The 20,397-nt window shown below is 41.9% G+C and overlaps 1 protein-coding gene across 2 annotated transcripts; it reads left to right on the forward strand.

The window, feature by feature from the left end:
* The first annotated feature begins 1,196 nt into the window (after positions 1-1,196).
* On the forward strand, positions 1,197-19,201 carry LOC108699422 (selection and upkeep of intraepithelial T-cells protein 1). Of its 2 annotated transcripts, XM_018231495.2 has the most exons (6): positions 1,197-1,332; positions 10,978-11,075; positions 13,891-14,235; positions 15,202-15,279; positions 17,052-17,171; positions 18,993-19,201. In XM_018231495.2, exons 1-6 carry the CDS (start codon positions 1,325-1,327, stop codon positions 19,016-19,018), a joined length of 675 nt encoding a protein of 224 aa, XP_018086984.1. In that variant the 5' UTR covers positions 1,197-1,324; the 3' UTR covers positions 19,019-19,201. The 2 variants fall into 2 exon arrangements, with proteins under 2 accessions (XP_018086984.1, XP_041429542.1); XM_041573608.1 differs by lacking the exon at positions 10,978-11,075 and having other exon boundaries at positions 1,231-1,332.
* Positions 19,202-20,397: the final 1,196 nt, after the last annotated feature.

Consider the following 20,397-nt stretch of genomic DNA (forward strand, 5'->3'; position numbering starts at 1 on the left):
TCCTATATATTTATCTTTATTCCCTATTAATAACATTGAGATCATATCACTGACCTTCCTATATATTTATCTTTATTCCCTATTAATAACATTGGGATCATATCACTGGCCTTCCTATATATTTATCTTTATTCCCTATTAATAACATTGGGATCACTGACCTTCCTATATATTTATCTTTATTCCCTATTAATAACATTAGGATCACTGACCTTCCTATATATTTATCTTTATTCCCTATTAATAACATTGGGATCATATCACTGACCTTCCTATATATTTATCTTTATTCCCTATTAATAACATTGGGATCACTGACCTTCCTATATATTTATCTTTATTCCCTATTAATAACATTGGGATCACTGACCTTCCTATATATTTATCTTTTTTCCCTATTAATAACATTGGGATCACTGACCTTCCTATATATTTATCTTTATTCCCTATTAATAACATTGGGATCACCGGCCTTCCTATATATTTATCTTTATTCCCTATTAATAACATTGGGATCACTGACCTTCCTATATATTTATCTTTATTCCCTATCTATTTTACCTGCCAGGCCTCTGAAATACCAGCCAGATGGCAATCCAATTTGGCGGTTCCTTCACAGAGATAAGAGAGATGAGAACCTAGTCAGGTATTGATCTGCCATCTCAAGGCTAAACGAGTTGAGTTTCTACTTTACTTTGGCAGCATTTTTTGGGGACTTGACAGTAAAACACTGTTTAGAAACTTCCTTATCGTTATGACCAAATGATCTGGCCTCAGGTGGGGGCTACAACACAACTCTATGTAGGAGGCAGCAGCAGAAGTCTTTGTATCCATGATACTGCCAATCCGCAAGGTGCATAAACCCCCTGAAACCCTATCACAACGCACGTCATGTTTGTTTACAGAGAGTGAAACCACACCCATTTCCTTTATCGAGCAGCCCACGCATGCGCAGATTCTCTGAGCTGACAAGCGCCATTATAGTGTCCTTGTATTGTATATCAGATCTGAAACTCTGTATAAGAAGCACAGTCTGAAGTGAAATACACCTCTTCTTTTCCCTTTCTTCTTCAGCCCCTCGGCTTCATGCCGTGCCAGTCTAAAGAGCGTCAGCGCTCACCTAAGTAATGGTGCAGAACCAGTTGTTGCTCTCCATAGAGACCAAACAGAGGATTTTAGCACAGCAGCGCCACCTATTGACTATAGCGGGGGGGGGGGGGCGTAACGTTGTGGTGTTATTGAGGAATCGAAAGTAGCTGAATAAGGAAGTAATTAGAAGTGGACTGCGTCACATGGAGTTCGGAGATCATTGTCTGTTTCAGGAATGTTCCAGTAAGTGTAACTATGTGACTGGGAGACTATTGCTAACACTTTCTATCAATTACCTGCTACAGGCTGGGGGTGTGGCCTCTGTGTTTATAAACAAACCTCCTGTCATAACAAAGTGATAGAGACTCAGGGCTGATATGTGTCATGTGACTAACCATGTCCTGACTGAAGTCTATATTGTGTGAGTTCTCTGTGTTTCAGGTGTGCTGGATTATACTTAGTAAAAGCTATTGTAAGTGCTTGAGTGTATAGAGTCACATACATTCCTTTAACTACCAGTGACACCAAAAATCATACCTCCCAACATTTTGGAAGTAAAAAGAGGGACAACATTTTTTTTTCTCACATAGAACAGCAAATGTTTTTGACCACACCCCTTTCTGTGGCCACACCCCCTAATTACCATGTTAATTTTTCATAATTCGGCAGGTTATGAAATTATTTCTCCTTATCTAAACTGTGTTTTTGTGTCTCAAAATTGTTACAAAGTATCTTATTTGCACCTGTTAGCTGTTCTGGGCTCTCTGCTAAAAGCCAATTAAGTGAGAAACTTTGTTTCTTTTTCTGGCTGTTCAGTGCAGAGAAAAGAGGGACTTTCCAGTACAAATGAGGGACTGCGGGTTGAGCTGTCAAAAGAGGGACTGTCCCTCCGAAAAAGGGACAGTTGGGAGGTTTGCTAAAATGACAAAGCGTCTTCTATACAGTTAATTACAATTCACAGTTGTCCTGCACAAGCTAAAAACCTTCAGATAAATAAGTTCCTGCTGGAGGCAGCCATACAGGGCTGATCACAGATAAGAACGTGTGGGTGTTAGAACATAAACAATGAAGTATTACTCGGAGCTCATTGTTGGTTTTCTACAAACTAAAGCCAAACACGGGACAATAAAAGCTGCTGACAGACCGAGTCGCCTGCTTATTAGCCCGTGTAAGTGGCCCTCCGACAGGCTGCCCCGATCAATATCTATCGGACAGGGTTCAAAATCCCATCGGATTGCGGACTACATCTGTTCATTGATGCAGCCCCTTGATCTGACTGCCCGTATGCCATACATTATGATCTGGTCGTTGGGCCCACAATCGTATCAGCCCGATACCGCCCACCTCAAGGTGGACATATTGGTGGTCCCCAAATGAGCAGAGAGATCTCTCTCTCTCTTTTTTTTTTCTATTTTTTAAATGACTGTAAATGGGGCCCAGAATAACATGCCTTTCTCCCTGCGATCAGGAGTAAGTGTGGTGGCACACGTGCAGATTCCAGGACGATTAGTCGCCCAGCCCCCCCCTCTTTTTCAGAAGACTAATCTCTCCGAAAAGCCTTCCCGCTGGCAAAAATGTGAATCTCAGGCAGAATGGCATTCAGATCGCTTAGTTTTCCGAAGTTGCCTCAAGAAGAAACTTCGCGTGACGTTGGAAAACTAAAGAGATCCGTATGCCATCCCATCGGCGATTCGCATTCTAGCCAGCGGCAAGGCATTTTGGGCAGATTAGTCGCCCAAAGAAGATTAGATTTGTGACTGGGTGACCATCTCCCCTGAATCTGCATGTCTGCCACCACCCTAAGGGTAGAACTACACGGGCGTTTTTTCCTCCCATACCTTCCATTCCGACACAACGCGCGGAAGCACAGGCGTCATGTTGGATGCGCCGAATCTATGGTAATTGGAATGTCGGACGTTGTTGCAGTGTGCATCCGACGCGACTGTTGGATGCAAACGCTGCATGTTGCGTCTTCATCTGACAGTTGTGTCGTGCCAGATGCACGCAGCAACAACATCCGACATTCCTACTACCTTCGATTCTGCACATCCAACATGACGCCTGCGATTAGTCTCAGTGCGTCACATTGAAAGTGCCCGGTGGAGTTCTACCCTAACAGGTTGAAATCTCCAGCTCAGTTCAGCTACTTCCTGGTGTTGCGTCAAGCCCCGCCTCCTTTTCAACAACAGAAGTAGGAGTCAGTGTGTATGAGCTGTTTTGTTTCTTAAGCTGGCCATAGATGCAAAGATCCGATCGTACGAATCAACGTACGATCGGACTTTCCCATCTCCCGACCCTCCACTAACCATTCAGATCAAAGTCTTTACCATTCCGATCAAATAAGAACAGATCACCCAATGTTCTGCCCCTGACAGCAATCGTACGATACTTATGTCTGACAACACTAGTGACAGTCTCCCACTGAAAATCGTACGATCGGCAATACACGCAGAGATATTATCTGCAGCCGACAGAAATTTTCTAACCTGTCCCATCGACCAAACGACCGATCTCCGACGGACGAAAAATGTCGGGACTCTCCACACATGGTCCGAAAATCGTACGAATCCACGATTCGTACGATCGGATCTTTGCGTCTATGGCCAGCTTAAGCCTTTTCCTGTCATTCTGCCTGACTCCCTGCTCGTTCAGCTTCATTCCAGATCACAGCAGTGCCTAGAGCAGGGGTGTCCAAACTACGGCCCGCGGGCCAAATGCGGCCCTGCGATCCAATTTTAATTGGCCGCAGCAAAGAGCAGAAGGAGCCGAAGTCAGCAGCACGTCGCAGTGATTTTTTAAACTTTCTGTCACTCCCCCTCCCTCCCAGAAACCAGGCATGAAAAAAAGCTACACTGCTAAAAAAAAACCCGTTCTATCCTCTGGCTCAACTCCCCCTTCGATTTTCAACTACCGTCTCCGTTACATACCAGCTCTCCTTCTGCAGCTGCCGGCTCCCCCTCCCTGCCAGAAACTAAAGGTGGACTCCGACTGTGACTTACTTCCCTGCTGCCGCACATTCCTTTCTATGGGATCACTGAGAGACGCAAGTGTTGAATGTGCTGCAGCTTGATCCTGCTTATCTAACGCCTGTATCACTGATCACATAGAAATGAATGTGCGGCAGCAGGGAAGTAAGTCACAGTCGGAATCCACCTTTAGTTTCTGGCAGGGAGGGGGAGCTCCAGAGGGAGTGCTTGTGTGCAGAGGAGACAGAGTTTTAAGCTTTTTTTTCATGCCGGTTTCTGAGAGGGAGGGGGAGTTACTGAAGGTGAGTGTCTAACGGAGAGAGAATAAACAACTGAAATAAAAGTTATTATAGACTACAGAGGCTGGATGTGGGGGTGGGTAAGGGCTGTCTATGGGGACAGAAGAAGATCAGTGCAGTAGGGCACTAACATACCATAATGGCTTCACATTTAATTTTGCCTGGATCCAGCAGCTTCATGAATATATACTTAATGGTTCGAATCAAACAATGTCAGGCTGATTGGTCGGCCCCCACACATTTTCATCTCACCGAATCTGGCCCTCGTTGTAAAAAGTTTGGACACCCCTGGCCTAGAGGGTGATCAGGAAGAACTGTGCTGAGCATATTATTACTAGCAAAAGAACAGCTGTGGAAGTTGCCCTTTGCCTCCACTGGAGCTGATTAAAATATTTTTTTAGTACACTCATGTACTCTTGCAGTGTGCAGCGACAACGAGATCCTGAGTAGAAGGTTTCCTGCACATAAAAGGAGACGTGCTCAGTATAGTTAAAGGGGAACTATCACAAAATTGAAGATTTAAAATAAGCTTCCTCATATTGAAGTAAGAAACTTTCTAAATACAATCAATTAAATATTCTGCATTGTTCCTTTCCTAGCAGATGAATTAGAGCTCACTGAAATAACTGATTCCAGTACAAACAAAATAACTGCCTTTTGCACAAATTCTGCATGTAGAGAGACATGTTGTCTGGTGAGTTTAATAGAGAGAGCTCTAATACATCTTCTAGGCCAGGGGTGTCCAAACTGCCCGCGGGCCAACTACGGCCCACGATCCATTTTTAATTGGCCTGCGGCCATGGCGCTGCTGTCTGACCCTGACTGCCGTGCTTACGGAACGCATTGTGCTGCCGGTGCGATACTTTCTGCCACATGCCTCCTAGAACTTACCCCCTCCCTGCATCCGAGGCTGGATGATGGTTGGATCCCCTGGTTTAGGGGAGGGTTGCCTTTGAGATGGGGAAAGCAACTGTCCCCTGGAGTTCTTCGCAATAGCAAAGGACAAGGTAATGCATCCGAGGAGAGTCAGACGGCAGCACCACAGTCTTCACCAGCAGCCCTATCGTGGCGTCGGGGAGAACAGTGCGGAAACACTAGTGATCTGCTTGAATGCTTCTGCTCCATGTGTGTCCCTACTCCCTCAGTCAGTTGCTGATCCACCTCTGTGACACCTGTCTCTGGCACAGAGTGTATCGTTTTATTGAGAGTTGGGGCTGGGGTGAATTTGGGTTGCTATTGGCTCTGACTCTGATATGGCTCAGGCTGGCTCTGCCCTGTCACTGTGTCCATTAAAACGCTGCCAGTAGGCCAGCAGGGATGGGAAGTAAAAGGGGAGCTGCTGTTAGGTTTGGAGCTCCCACAGTGCAAGGAAAGGGGAGAAAAAAATGAAGTATAAAAGAAAACATCAAGAAAAGAAGATAAAATAGACTAACAGAACAGGAAAGTTGTGGGTGGAGAAAGAAGACAGAGAGAACAGAAAGAGAATGAAAAATATGTTCATAGAGAAAATGAAAAAGTTAGCACGAAAAAGGAACTGTAGATATCTGTGATCTTGGGCAAATTTGTTAATAGCTTCTTGTATAAACTGTGGCTATTGTATTTTTTTTACATACAGACACACACATACACTCACATATATATATTTGTCTGTTGCGGGCGGGATGCTCCCCTTTTTGATACTAGCTTACTTGCCCCCCCCTTGGAAAATTTTCTGTGGACGCCCATGTCCGTGGCAAATTCCGAAAATATACCAGAATGTGGCCCACACATGATCATCGCATGCGTAGTAGAGAGGATTCTGCGTTCAATGAAAGTAGCAGCCACCACACAAATGGAGAGATCAGGTTAGGAGGCGCAATGCGCACATGCACATTTAGAGCAGGAAGAAAGCCAGTGCCAGTAATGCAGAGAAAATGGCCGCTGGATGAAAGACTCAATACAGGCAGGAATGAAGTGGTGGTGGAGGTGATTTGGGGAGCGCAATTGATGCAGTTCAGGTGGGGGTAAAGCGCTGAGACCAAAATAATGCTTTACATGTACTTTAAAGGACAAGGAAAGGCAAAAAAATAAAATCCCATTTTTACTTTCGTTAATGAAAAAGAAACCTATCTCCAATATACTTTAATTAAAAAATGTGTACCGTTTTTATAAGAAACCAGACTGTATGCAGTAAAATTCTCCCTTCATTTATTGCTGTGGATAGGAATTGTCAGACGGCCCCTAAATTCTGAGCAGGGAAACAATCATACTTATGAACAGCAGGGGGAGCCCCCGCCTTACTTCCCAGCCATGCAGAACTCAAGCAGCTTTGTTTATGATGATCCCTAAGCAGCCCAGACCACACTGAGCATGTGCAAGGTCAGGGTCAGGCAAAGATGTTTAACAAAGTTACAAGATGACAGCCCCCTGTGGCCAACTTTGAAAGCATAAATCATTTGTTTGATTAGGCTTGTGGTGCAGTAAGTTTATGTTTAGTATACAAAATACAGCATTTCTAGCCTTATTCTATTTTAGACTTTCCTTGTCCTTTAACTCTAGGACTCTAGACCCAGGTGAGGCAATACGTACTTCACCTCGAGTGAGTGGCCCGGTTGTTTGTGTATTTTACCGTATATGGCCCTTGGTGAAAAAAGTTTGGACACCCCTGTTCTAGGCAAAAGGAGCCCCCCTATAAGATATATTGGATGTAACTGTCAATGAATATCTGACACCCAACTGCTGCATGAAGACAGAATGAAGAGAAACAGATGCTGAGAGAGGAATAGTGAATATAAACTTGATTATTTCAGAAACAATGCAGAATTTTTAATTGATTGTATTTAGAAAGTTTCTTATTTCAGTATGCTAAATGAATTTTCATTTTCCCGATAGTTCCCCTTTTAAAAACTGCTTACAGTTCATAGCCAGGCACATTCCTAATTCCTAGTTATATGCTAATTTTGAGAGGAGCTAACACATACCAGGAGGGGGGACCTGTCTAGCAAGTGGCTTTCTCCAAAGTTCCATCAGCGTGTGCAGGGACAAACAACAGTGCAAGTGATTTATAACCCTTGTGTATCCTACATGGTGTGTGCACTTATTACAACATCATTGTGTCCCTGGGAAGAGAATGTAGACACGCGCCTCCAGGGCCAGGCCGGCTGGGTGCCCCAGGCAACCCAGCCAGCCACATCGCCCCTCCGCCGCATGCCACTACATGAGCGTGTGCATGAGCACTTACGCAATCGCATGCATGCGCTCCTACACAAGCGCATGCATACACACTGAACCACCGTGTCACCCCCTCCCGGTGAGCGCACGCATGCATGCTGACAGGCGTCACTCGTTCACCTCGTAGGCGCACAGCAACAAGCCAGATTCAGAGGCCCGGACTGGGGTAGGCAATAGTGGAAGGTACGTGCCTGGTGCCCCCCAAGCTTTGCGCCCTAACCATGTGCCTACTCTGCCTACCCTTAGTTCCGGCCCCTCACGCCTGCTTCCTTCAGTGCACCAGTGACGTATTGTGGCAGGCGGAGACTTCTGGTGAGGGATCAGTCATCCGATTTACCATAACTTCGTCACTCTCATTATAGTAAAGGGAATATCCACCAAAAGAATGGAAGAAAAATTAATTCTGAGCAACTTTCCAATAAACATGTAATGACAACCTCAAAATAGTTATTTATTGAAAGAAACTGTAATTCAAGACCACTTGCCAACAAAATATATTCTCAAACAAATTCCAGTGGTTATTTTTAAATGTAAATGCAATTAAAAGCAATTAAAAGCAGTGTTTGCTTGACTGTCAATATGATCTGCACTCTTGGCTCTGACTCCTCAAACAATTTAGCAACCCAGTTGATTATGTTGTGCAAGTGGACACTGCTTTAGACAAGGTATTTTATGTCTCTTATCTTCCACGGCTTAACTACTTATCATTTTCAATAAACTGCCTTACCCAACTGAAATATCACCATTAAAATGAATACCCAGGAAGATAAACAATGGGAAAAAGTGCAATGCCCCTTTCTGTCCTGCAGAGGGTTGGGTACTCGCGGGTTACCCGCAAAAACCTGCCGTACCCTGTGGGTTGGGGGTAGAAGTTCCTGGTAGATGTGGGTCGGTCCACGGGTCTTCTCAATAGCGATATTTACTCCTTTTCTCCGATCAAGTTTACTTACGATGATGTCACTTCCAGTTTATAATGACAGCACTTCCTGATTTTTGATGGTCAGCGGGTCGCGGGTCTGGGTTGCGCATTTTCAGCACATGCAATTAACTCCGGGCTCTCTCATTTTACCTGACAAACTCAGGTAAATGCATCTCCATTACCCTACACTAGTCATAGCCCATGACTAAGAACCATGTAGGTAAGAAACGTGTAGGGCTCATGCATTTCAACTTTTAAATTATGACTAATAAAGACACTTTTTAACTTACACTTTTGACCCTGTGGATCTTTCTGCGTGCCGGATAGCCCTATTTTTGTCGCTCTGTGTATCGGTTTGCCGCTCCCTGATGCTGGGGGTCTGAGGCTGGTGCACCTGGACCACACGATCAACATGATAAGATATTTACTGTTTCATTCTGGAGCACCACTCATTCATTTTTTTGTTGCAAACTCTGTGCATTTGCCAGCATACAGTGGAGGTTACTGCTTTTCCCTCTGATATTTATTTTATGTAGTTGAATAGTTACTATTATCCTGTTTTTCTTGTAGCAGAGGGACCTCCTTAACTGGTAAACTGTATTCCCCCTCACTCCTCCCCCATAACCCCTTACTAATCCCACTGCCCCATCTACCCTAGCTTCCCCATCTTTCCACCTAAACCTGGTCCTACTCCCCTAATTACCATCTCTATTGATGGCTCATTAATCCTGTCAACTCAGCTCGCTGTCTGGGGGGAATCTTTGACTCCTCTCTCTCCTTCTCTGATCATATTAACACCACTGTCAAAACCTGTCACTTTTTCTTACGCAATATTGCCAAAAGTCACCCCTTCCTTTCACCTGATACAGCCAAGATACTCATGCATGCTCTCATCCTATCCAGACTAGATTACTGTAACCTTCTACTAACTGGCCTCCCTAACTGCCATCTCTCTCCTCTACAGTCTGTATTAAACACTGCTGCAAGAATTATCCTCCTCTAATCCAAAAGGTACAGGCCCCTCTGCTGCTGAAGTCCTTATCATGGCTTCCTATAAACAAAGAATAACTTATAAACTCCTCCTCATAAACTTCAAAGCCCTTCATTCCTCTGCACCTAACTACATCTCATCTCTTGTCTCTCTATATGTTCCTGCCCGAAAACCTCCGCTCCTCTCAGAGCAACCGCTTGGTTGTACCCCCCACTACTACTGCTGTTTCCCGTATCAAACCCTTCTCTCTTGTGACTCCTTATATTTGGAATGTCATTCCTGAATCTCTCAGGAGAGAATCCTCCTTTAGTGTTTTTAAAACAAAACTCAAAGACTCCCTCTGGGAGCACCTGGATAACACCTGAACTGGGAACTGGCACTTATATCTCACACACTGTAACCTACCAGCACCCTAATACCCCTCTGAATTGTGTCTGTATGTTACCCTCCCATTTAGAGGGGTCCTAGGGTCCTCCATCCTTCTGTCTCCTTGACACTGAGCACTTAATCTGTATTGTAAGTAAATTTTATATATATGTGAATTGTATTTCTAATAATGCACTTATTGTTACTTATGAATGCAGTGAATCCTTGTTTGTTATTACTAATTTATTGTTTTGCTGTACAGTGCTTTGTCCTGAAGGAGCACTATACAAATAAACATATACATACATACATACATAATTATTTGGCTCACCCCCTTGTCTAGTTTAAACACTCCTCCAACCTCTTAGCCATTCTTTCCCCTAGCACAGTGGACCCCCTTCCATTGAAGAGGAATCCGTCAGGACTATATAGGTTGTACCCCAAGGAAACATCAGCCCAGTGCTCTATGAGCCCAACCCCTTTCTTTCTACACCAAGACTTGAGCCACGCATTTAGCCCCTAAGCTCCCACTGTCTTCCTAAACTTCCAAATTACATTGAAAGACTTCTCCTTAAAGGGGTGGTTCACATTCAAGTTAACTTTTTGTATGTTATAGAATGGACAGCTCTAAGAAACTTTTCAATTGGTCTTCATTATTTATTTTTTATAATTATTGAATTATTTGCCTTCTTCTTCTGACACTGCCACTGTCCCCATCTGAAAGCAAATGCTCTGTAAGGCTACAACATTATTATTATTGCAACTTTTTATTACTCATCTTTCTATTCAGGCCTCTCCTATTCATATTCCAGTCTTTTATTCTAATCAATGCATGGTTGCTAGGGTAATTTGAACTCTAGCAACCAGATTGCTGAAACTGCAAACTAGAGAGCTGCTGTATAAAAAGCTAATTAACTTAAAAAACACAAAAAATAAAAAATGAAAACCAATTGCAAATACAAATACAGTTGAACATACTTTCTCCATTGTGTTCTTAGTTTGTGAAATGTCTAAAATTCGCTGAAATGCATTGAATGCATTTTTCCCCACATTGGAGTCTATAGGAATCATTTTCACTGTGAAATTGGCGAAACATTTTGCGTATCAGTTGTATCCCTATTTATTTCGCCATTGCAGATGCGGCTGTTGGTTAGGCATAATGATGACATTCACCATAGACAAAATTATGATTTGCCTCTCTGTTCTCTGTTGCATGTTTAAAGTATCTCTTTCAGGTAAGTGCTTTTTATACCAAATACTTACATTAACATCATGGCCAGACTATATTCCGAAAACCACTTACAAAACTATTAAAGTAGAAGGAAAGTCCTTTTAACACTTGGGGGTGTTAAAAAGTTAGGCACCCCCAAGTGATTGTATTTACTTAACTGACACCCCGGGCTGATGCTTTTATCAGCAGAAAACAGCATCGCCCCGGGGTTATTCCAGCGAGCACCACGTAGAGATCCTCTTCCTGTTACTTCTTATTTCTTCTCCTGTCTGCACATGCTCAGTAGTGTGAAAGCTGAACTTTAACAAATAAGTCGGCTTTTTCTAGTGATGCACCGAATCCAGGATTTGGTTCGGGATTCATCCACGATTCTGCCTTTTTCAGTAGGATTAGGATTCGGCCGAATCCTTTTGCCAGGCCTAACTGAATCCGAATCCAACTTTGCATATGTAAATTAGGGGCGGGTGGGAAATTGCATGACTTTTTTCACAAAACAAGGAAGTAAAAAATGTTTTCCCCTTCCCACCCCTAATTTGCATATGCAAATTTGGATTCGGTTCGGTATTTGGCCGAATCTTTCGAGAAGGTTTCGGGGGTTCGGCCGAATCCAAAATAGTGGATTCTGTGCATCCCTAGCTATTTCATTGTATCACAAATGCGTCTACCCTGGGAAATTTGAAGAAAGAAGAAGGAAGATGATCGTTCCATGGTGTTCACTGGAGAAATCCTGGGCCGGTACAGTTTTCTCCTGATAGGAGCATTGGCCCGGGGTGTCAGGTAAGTAAATGGCATCACTAACTTTTGGCACCCCCAAGTAAAAATGACTATCTTCTCCTTTAGAGACGGGGAAGTAAGTGCATTTGTTACATCCACCAAATGTTTAAAACGACCCCTATCCCTTAAAACATGGCAAAACCTGTGAGTGGGGCTCCTTGTGATATATACGTGTATATATATATATATATATATATATATATATATATATATATATATATATATATATATATATATATATATATATATATATATCCCAAAGTATTGAAATAAATATTGTCTTTACATATTGATCTACATAATTAACTTCCTGGATTACACTCTTCAAAGCAAAACTATACCCCCCAAACAATGTAGGTCTCTATAAAAAGACATTGCATAAAACAGCTCATATGTAAAACCCTGATTCATGTAAATAAACTATTTTCATAATAATATACTTTTTTAGTAGTATGTGCCATTGGGTAATCATAAATAGAAAACTGCCATTTTAAAAAATAAGGGCCGCCTCCTAGGATTGAATGATTTATGGTGCACACATACAAACTATACTTGTTAGGTCACATGAGCCAATTAACAGACAGAGTTCTGTCTTTTGCTTCCACACATGGCCCCATTAAAGGGGACCCGTCACCCAAAAAAATTATTCAAAATCCTATTTTATCACATTAGTCAAGCAAAATGAACTTTAATTACACTGTTTAAATGATTTGAATCTTGTTTCCTTCAGTCTGGGAATTCAAAGTGATATCAAGTAGGCAGCAGCCATTTTGAGGACACTGTTTTTAAGGAAAGCCTTGCATCATCTCAGAATCTTGTTTGTGCACCAGAATGGGGGACCTGATGTCCATTCCCCATGTCCTGGTTACACTATTAAATGGTCAAGAGAACGGGGGAATGTGGGGAGAGCAGTGACATCCAGGAAGTGCTGAATGGAAAGTGAAAGTAATTGTCTGCCCCGCCTCTATGCCCATGGCATAGAGGAGGGGCAGACAATATTTGATTGACATCTGAGATTTTTAAATGATCTTACAGCAGCTATGAATGCTTTAATAAAAAATAGAAATTGGATTTCATCTTTAATTTGAAAAGGACTTTTATTATACAGATTTTTGTGTCTGGGTGACAGGTCCACTTTAATACTTTTTCTTGTAATTTCCCAGTGATACTAGTGCTGCTTTATTTGTGTCTGTAAGCAGAAAAGAACCATGAAGTTTAATTTTGAATTCTCCACATTTGTTTTGGAGTAATGGCAAAGGGGCAGAGTCGGACTGGCCCAGCGGGACACCGGGAAAAAATCCGGTGGGCCCCGACCCTCGTGGGCGCCCGTCAGGCCAGACCCCCTCTGCCGATATATAAATTTCGCGCCGCGCATGGCACCGTTCATGCATGCGCACCGAGCATTCACACAGTCGTGCCGAGCTCGGTGCGCCGCAGTAGGGGGCCCGGGGCCCTGAACCAGCAGTCCCGGTGGGCCCCGGGCCCCCCAGGCCGACCCTGCAAAGGGGTACTTTGGGCAGAGTCAGAGATGCTTTCACACATTTTTATTACAATGCATTGGGTGCAGGGGTGGTCACCAACACAAACGTTATGGATTGCATTGCAGACAACAGGTAACAGATCTGCACCACCTGCTTGTGGCCCCCTACCCCAATCACGGCCCACATTTATAGCTGATGGGGGGTGGGCCTCCCGGAGTGGGTGGCGGTGGGGGCCAAGAATTCAGACTTGTGCCTAACGTGAATCAGATCAGTGATGGATGTGTTCATGGATCTAAATACTAACCAAACTGAGAGCAGACTTTGTATTTGATTCCAAACAAGCTGGAGATGTTGGTAAATGCTGATGACTCTATATAGTTATGACGTATATGAGGGTATGAGATTATCTGCATGATCCTACAACTGAGCAAGTGCCAGATCACTGGAGCAAGTGCCAGATCTGTATTGGCCAATGTAACTTACTCTGTTTAGCTATATCTGTCAGTGATGCGGGAAAGGTAATTGTTTCCAATGTTTTAAGCTACTTTCCTTTATATTTTATAGTCAGATTTAAGGTTTTTTCAACCACTTCCGTTGTTTCTACATTGGGGTCAGATGTGGTGTTACCTTGTCGTCTGACCCCTGAGATGAACGCAGAGAAGATGGAGATCCGTTGGTTTAAGCCCATGTACCAGCCGTATGTTCATCTTTATATTAATGGGAAAGACGATTACTCGATCCAAATGCCTCAGTTTACTAACAGAACAGAACTGATAAAAGAGAACATCACTAGAGGAGTTTTCCCTTTGAGGATCCGTAATGTCACAGCTCAGGATTCTGGGCAATATTATTGTTTTGTTGAGTCTACGGAACATCATGGCAGAACAACAGTACTTCTAAATGTTACTGGTAAGTAAGAATCATTTACCGTATATACTCGAGTATAAGCCGAGTTTTTCAGCCCCCAAAATATGCTGAAAAACCGTACCTCGGCTTATACTCGGGTCAAGCGCAAAAACGGTCGCCCGTGTCCAAGAATAGTCGCCGGCGTCCAAGAATAGTCTCCAAGAATATTCGCCGGCGTCCAAGAATGGTCGCCGCCATCCAAAAACGAGACGCCGGCACCTCCAATTGGAGCAGAAACCCTCAATTTTTTGCTTGAAACTTACCAGAAGCTACTGCATTTCTCACCCTAGGCTTATACACGAGTCAATAAGCTTTCCCAGTTTTTGGAGGTAAAATTAGGTACCTCGGCTTATACTTGGGACGGCTTATACTCGAGTATATATGGTAAAACTAATTCTCACAGCTGAAAATAGGAAATGCAGATTCTAAGCTGGGCATAGACGCAAAGATCCGATCGTACTAATCGAGGATTCGTACCATTTTTGGACCGTGTGTGGAGAGTCCCGACATTTTTCGTCCCACGGAGATCAGTCATTTGATCAGGTTAAAAGATTTCTGTCGGCTGCCGATAATATCTCTGCATGTATTGCCGATCGTACGATTTTCAGTGGGAGACTGTCACTTGCTTTGTCGGACATAACTATCGTACGATTGTTGTCAGGCGCAGAACATCAGCTGATCTGTTCTTTTATTACTTTATTTGATCTGAATGGTTAGTGGCAGGTCAGGAGATGGAGAAGTCCGATCGTTTGAGGATTCGAACGGATCTTTGCATTTATGGGCAGCTTTAGACTGGGCTTTTCTTACTCACCACTTGCCAAATATGCAATTTTTCTTTAACATCTACTGCTCAGTGGGAGCAGTGTTAGAAAATCTGATCTTTTTAAATAATCATTTATAAAGTGATAAAGCCACTTTGTGCTTGGAATCTTGTCACTGGTCTGAAACCTCTTCGTTCTCTCATATCAGGTTCCTGCAATATGAAGATTTGCACAGATCCGCCCAGTGAACTCAAACAAGTCAGCCACAGTCTGGCACAACATCCACGTAAGGAGTCCAACCTTACCATAGCATTTCCAACACACAGCAAAATCATTATTCTAATATTATTAATAGCTTTAAATAAAATGTGTTTTGAACAGCAATATCACTTTAAAGAGCTGGTAATGTACAGGATGAAAGGACTTTTAGCAATTTAGCTTAAGCCATGAAGGTTCTATGCAAGGTTCCTATAGCTTCTATAACAAATATCAGAGAAGTGATAGTTGCATTAACATGTGTTGTACAGTACATCATTTATCACAAAAAGTGATAGTAAATATTTATTATGGAACCCTGAAGGACATTCTTTGCATGGGCATTTAATGGAAGTATGTAAAGTTTGGGAATGAGGGGAAGTCCGTTTTGACCTTCAGGGATGGGGTCACTAAGTGGTCATGCCCCCAAACGTAAAGTTGTGGGGGCCTTAAGTTTTACCAACATGGGACTGAGGACAACAATAGTTTACAATTTTGTTTTCCAATCCACTTGAACTGAGTCATAAAACAAAATATAATCAATTTAATACATTTCATTCTATGACCAAAGGTCCCTATCTCCCTTTTAGATGAAGAGTAGGGGGTCTTTCAGTAAATTTAAATATTTCTGTCCTTTTACTCCTCTTACACAAAAGCAAACGTGCCAGTGGAGTGAAGGGTTAGAAGTAGGAACCTGTTTCCCCTATACGGCTAATTGAAAATGGATCTTTTTCTCCATTGGTGTATATGCTCCAGTGGAGAAACCCCCGATCTGCTGCCTTTCAACTCCCATATATGTGTGTGTGCACTGACAAGCATGGAATAGACCTATAACCAGAGACTGGCAGGGAAAGCCATTGACTTATCTTTCTATACCGTCACTTTTCCCTCCCAAAGACAAAATAAATATCAAGAAATAAGAAACCCTTAGCCTGTCCCCTTTAAGAGCAATTTCAGTTCATTTTTTGTCTCAGGAGCAGCTCATATAAATGGTGATAAGTTGGGAACTAACTTGAGAGGGAACTGAAAAAGTTCACTGCTCTCTCTCTCTAAATTCTCCAAGCAGTCCATCTGTGCTAAAGAGGAGAAATTTTTGATCAGAACTTATCTCCCCCATTTTTTATCCCATTTTCTGCAACTGTGAAGGCAGTATTGGTCAAAACTGCCTTATGTCTAAGGCACTTAAACTCACGTGTACTTTTTGTTTAGCTAGAGCAGTGATCCCCAACCAGTAGCTCGTGAGCAACATGTTGCTCTCCAACCCCTTGGATGTTGCTCCCAGTGGCCTCAAAGCAGGAGCTTATTTTTGAATTCCAGGCTTGGAGACAAGTTTTGGTTGTATAAATACCAGGTGCACTGCCAAACAGAGCCTCAATGTAGGTTGACAATCCACATAGGGGCTACTAAATGGCCAATCACGGCACTTATTTGTCTTATTTGGCACCCCAAGAACATTTTTCATGCTAGTGTTGCTCCCCAAATACTTTTACTTCTGAATTTTGCTCACGGGTTCAAAAGGTTGGGGATCCCTGAGCTAGAGTAACAGCAGGGGAACAGTGTAGGTATATTTCTAGGTGAATCATCCGATTTCTTTTCCCCCAGGGAATGAGATCAACATTTACTAACTTTTTAGATTCTATAGTGACCTGAGACTCTCCAGAGCTAATTGTGTGTAACATCAAAACAACAGTGAGAGTTGGTTATACCGATCAGTCTGACTGTCAGATAAACCTGTTACACTGCTGAGTATGAATTAAATAATGTACAGTTGTATAGTTATATAATGTAAAGTTTTTTCTTCAGGAAAAAGTCCTCCAGGATTATCCATGAAAACTCGGAGTCACATTAGTGCAATCTGTGCCGCAATCTGTGCCGCTGTACTGTTTGTTTGCATATGTATTTGCCTTCTGTTAAAGATTCCTGGTAAGTAGTGTACACTGTAGGGGACTAAGTAAACCATGTAGGAGGGAGGTGTTCACATTTAGCTTGGGGTAGTATAATAAGTTCCTATTCCTTACTCTGTATAAAAGGAGGGAGAACATGAATCTATGTATTCGGACTCAACACGGGGCCAAAGGTGGATGTTGCTAGAGTGCTTGTGGCAGGAGGTGTCAGTAGGGAAAAGCCAGGGCCCTAATGTAGGCCTGATACTTTAGTGAAATTGGACATAGGGATGTCTATTTATTATTTTGTTTATTTGTCTATTTATTATGTTAAAGTTTCTGAAGAAATTGTTGTTTTTATAAATATAGCAATATAGACTTTCTTATAAATCTTCTAATTTAAGCAATATTTTCCATGGAACAGAATGCTAACAGTGATATTATGGATGTAGATCATAATGGGACAACATCACTTAAAGTAGTCCCCGCATTAGTAAAGTATGGGCTCTCCTTATCTAAATGAATGAAGACATGGATCAATGATTAATGAGAGCAGTGCTGGAAAATCTGCTCTTCTTTAAGGTCCAGGGCACACGCTGCTATTTCGGGAGATTAGTCGCCCAGCAACAAAACGCTTCTTCGGGGGACTAATCTCCCTGAACTGCCTTCCCGTCAGCTAGAATGTAAATTGCCGGCAGGATGGCAGTTGGATCGCTTCTGCTTTCTGAATTTGCCCGAAATTTCCTTGTGAGGCAACTTCGTGCGACTTTGGAAAACAAAGTGCTTCGAATACCATCCAGCCGGCGATTTAGAGTCTAGCCGATGGGAAAGGCAGTTTTGGGAGATTAGTTGCCCGAAGAAGAAGAGTTTTATTGTTGGGCAACTAATCTCCCGAAATAGCAGGGTGTGCCCTGACCCTAAAGGACAAGTCAAGGCAAATTCACTTGTCCCGATTACCATGTCTGATAAGTTATGTAGCTACTTTTTGTTTGCAAATCAGTCACTGGTCTGAAGTCTCTTTGTTCTGTTTATATATATATATATATATATATATATATATATATATATATATATATATATATATATATATATATATATATATATATATATATATATATATATTTATATTAAATAGTTTTAACAATAAAGCTGTTTACAACATTGTATAACATATATATGCAATGATAAAGTATTACATTACATATTCTTGTGAAAGTTTAACATTTTGTCTTTTTTTTTTCAATTCAATTTTTCTTTTATTTTTCATTTTTTAAAAAGAAGGGAATTGGGGTGGGTACAGAATAAAGAAGGGATGGGGATAAGCGGGTAAAGTAAAGAATATTAACATAAACATAACATTTTGTCTTGGTATCAGAGAAACAATTCATTCCAATAGTGATACCAAACATTCCAGTTCCAACAATAGAACATATAATGCGTGAACACACACAAAAAAAAAAAATAAGGTAGAAGAAATAAAGAAAGTGAGTTAAGTAGCATTATGTGAATAGTTATTATCCTGAAATTTATGAAAATTTAGTTTTACTCTCCAATGCTTAGGTTGACAATAAATGAGAAGAGTCCCTCTAAATCTGTAGTCTATCCAGGGTTGCCATACTTTAAGAAATAAGGCAACTAGTCAGCTTTGTGTTTATGAATATCCATTACATTTTGGGTTTAAGTAAGTAATAATTTATAGAAGATGACCTCCGAGTCTTTGTTCTGTTTTTCTCAGGGTCCTGCAATCTTAAAATATGCTCAGATCAGCCAAACAACCACAGTGATGATCTAAGTTATAGTGATGGTACTAAACAAGTAATAAATATTAACACACATTTTCCATTTGTGTTCCCCTTTGAAGTGAATGGGAGTTCTAATCCGGCCTGACCTAATGGTGGAATTCAACTCACTCACATGGAAAGAATATCACTATGTATTGTATTGGTATTATTCTTCAATCATTGTACATAAAGTTTCTCTGACGTTTGTACTGGTATGAACTGTGGATATGTATTGTATGATTTATCTTCCCCTTGTCATTTTATAAATAAAGTTATATATACAAACACATAGAAAGACTCTATACTGTTGGATTGTTATTCTCCCTTCTCTCCACTAGGGGTCAGTATGTTACATGTCACCAGCAGATCTGAGTGTAAAGGTGGCCATAGACGTGACAATTACGATCTTTCCTGGAAAAGATTTTTCCAAGAAATACACACGTGTAGAGCTAAATCGTCGAGATGCATCTTTGTTGCAACTTACAGGAGGTATTCTAAGTGTGGGGGTAAAGCCAAATATACATTTTTCAATAATCAGAATTCTAAATATAAGCAACCTCCCATTATACATTCATTATCTAATAGCCTTTAGTGGAATGGCAGAGAGAGATTTTTCAAGAATGTTGTCACCCAAGCATTTTATTATATGACAAAACACTAGAAATTGGCCCCGCTGCCCTCTTCCATCCACTTTAAAATGATGTGTAAATGTAATTGCTATTGAAAGCCACGACTGTTCCTTTCTATTTCTCTGCCCTGGCGATAACTTTAAGAAAAAACCACAATGTAGCAGAAGCAGCTGATTAATTGACCTGTGAAGACACATGCAAGGCTGACTTCTGCTATATATCTTCAGGAAATATATGTTTCAGGAAACAGAAGCAGTAGTGCAAAAAGGGATAACCAGACTAGTGATGTGCTAGTGACCCTAATCCGCCCTACCTGAGGCCGCGCCTGCCCGCATCCGACTTCCCGGTTGCTTTTATAGACCCGCCCCGCCGATGACATCACAAAAGGGGCGGGACAAGCAGGCGCAGCTTCTATAAAAGAAGAACCCGGAAGTCGGCAGCCGGCATTAGATGGTGGCAGTTGGGGAGAGCAGGAGAAGAGCTCAACCCGCCACCCACCCACGAAGAACAGTGCGAGGTCGGCCCGAACCTGCCTGACCCAAAAAGTTTTTAAAACACTGAACGTTTATTATCAATATATTGGAAAGTTGATTAAATAAATATTTTTTCTTTCATTAGGCAAAATTGTATTTTTTGGTTTACATCTACTTGAATAGGCAAATGATGTGTATGAATATATATATATATATATATATATATATATATATATATATATATATATATCAGTAATATGGCTGCTGCCTCTTCTGGAATTCAGTAAATAAAAGCTCATTCCCTTAGTGCTGCTACATCCGGAGCCTCAAGTAGGATCATGTCAATTTGAGAGTGAAATTCAAACTGACCAGTGTCTGTATCA

This window comes from Xenopus laevis, chromosome 8L (genome assembly GCF_017654675.1).
Source record: "Xenopus laevis strain J_2021 chromosome 8L, Xenopus_laevis_v10.1, whole genome shotgun sequence".
In the NCBI taxonomy this organism is placed as follows: domain Eukaryota; kingdom Metazoa; phylum Chordata; class Amphibia; order Anura; family Pipidae; genus Xenopus; species Xenopus laevis.

What these genes read in the sequence shown, in the direction of transcription:
- LOC108699422 (XM_018231495.2), top strand. An exon ending in GTTTAAAGTATCTCTTTCAG is followed by an intron (nt 11,076 to 13,890) that starts GTAAGTGCTTTT and finishes TATATTTTATAG; the next exon opens with TCAGATTTAAGGTTTTTTCA. An exon ending in AGTACTTCTAAATGTTACTG is followed by an intron (nt 14,236 to 15,201) that starts GTAAGTAAGAAT and finishes CTCTCATATCAG; the next exon opens with GTTCCTGCAATATGAAGATT.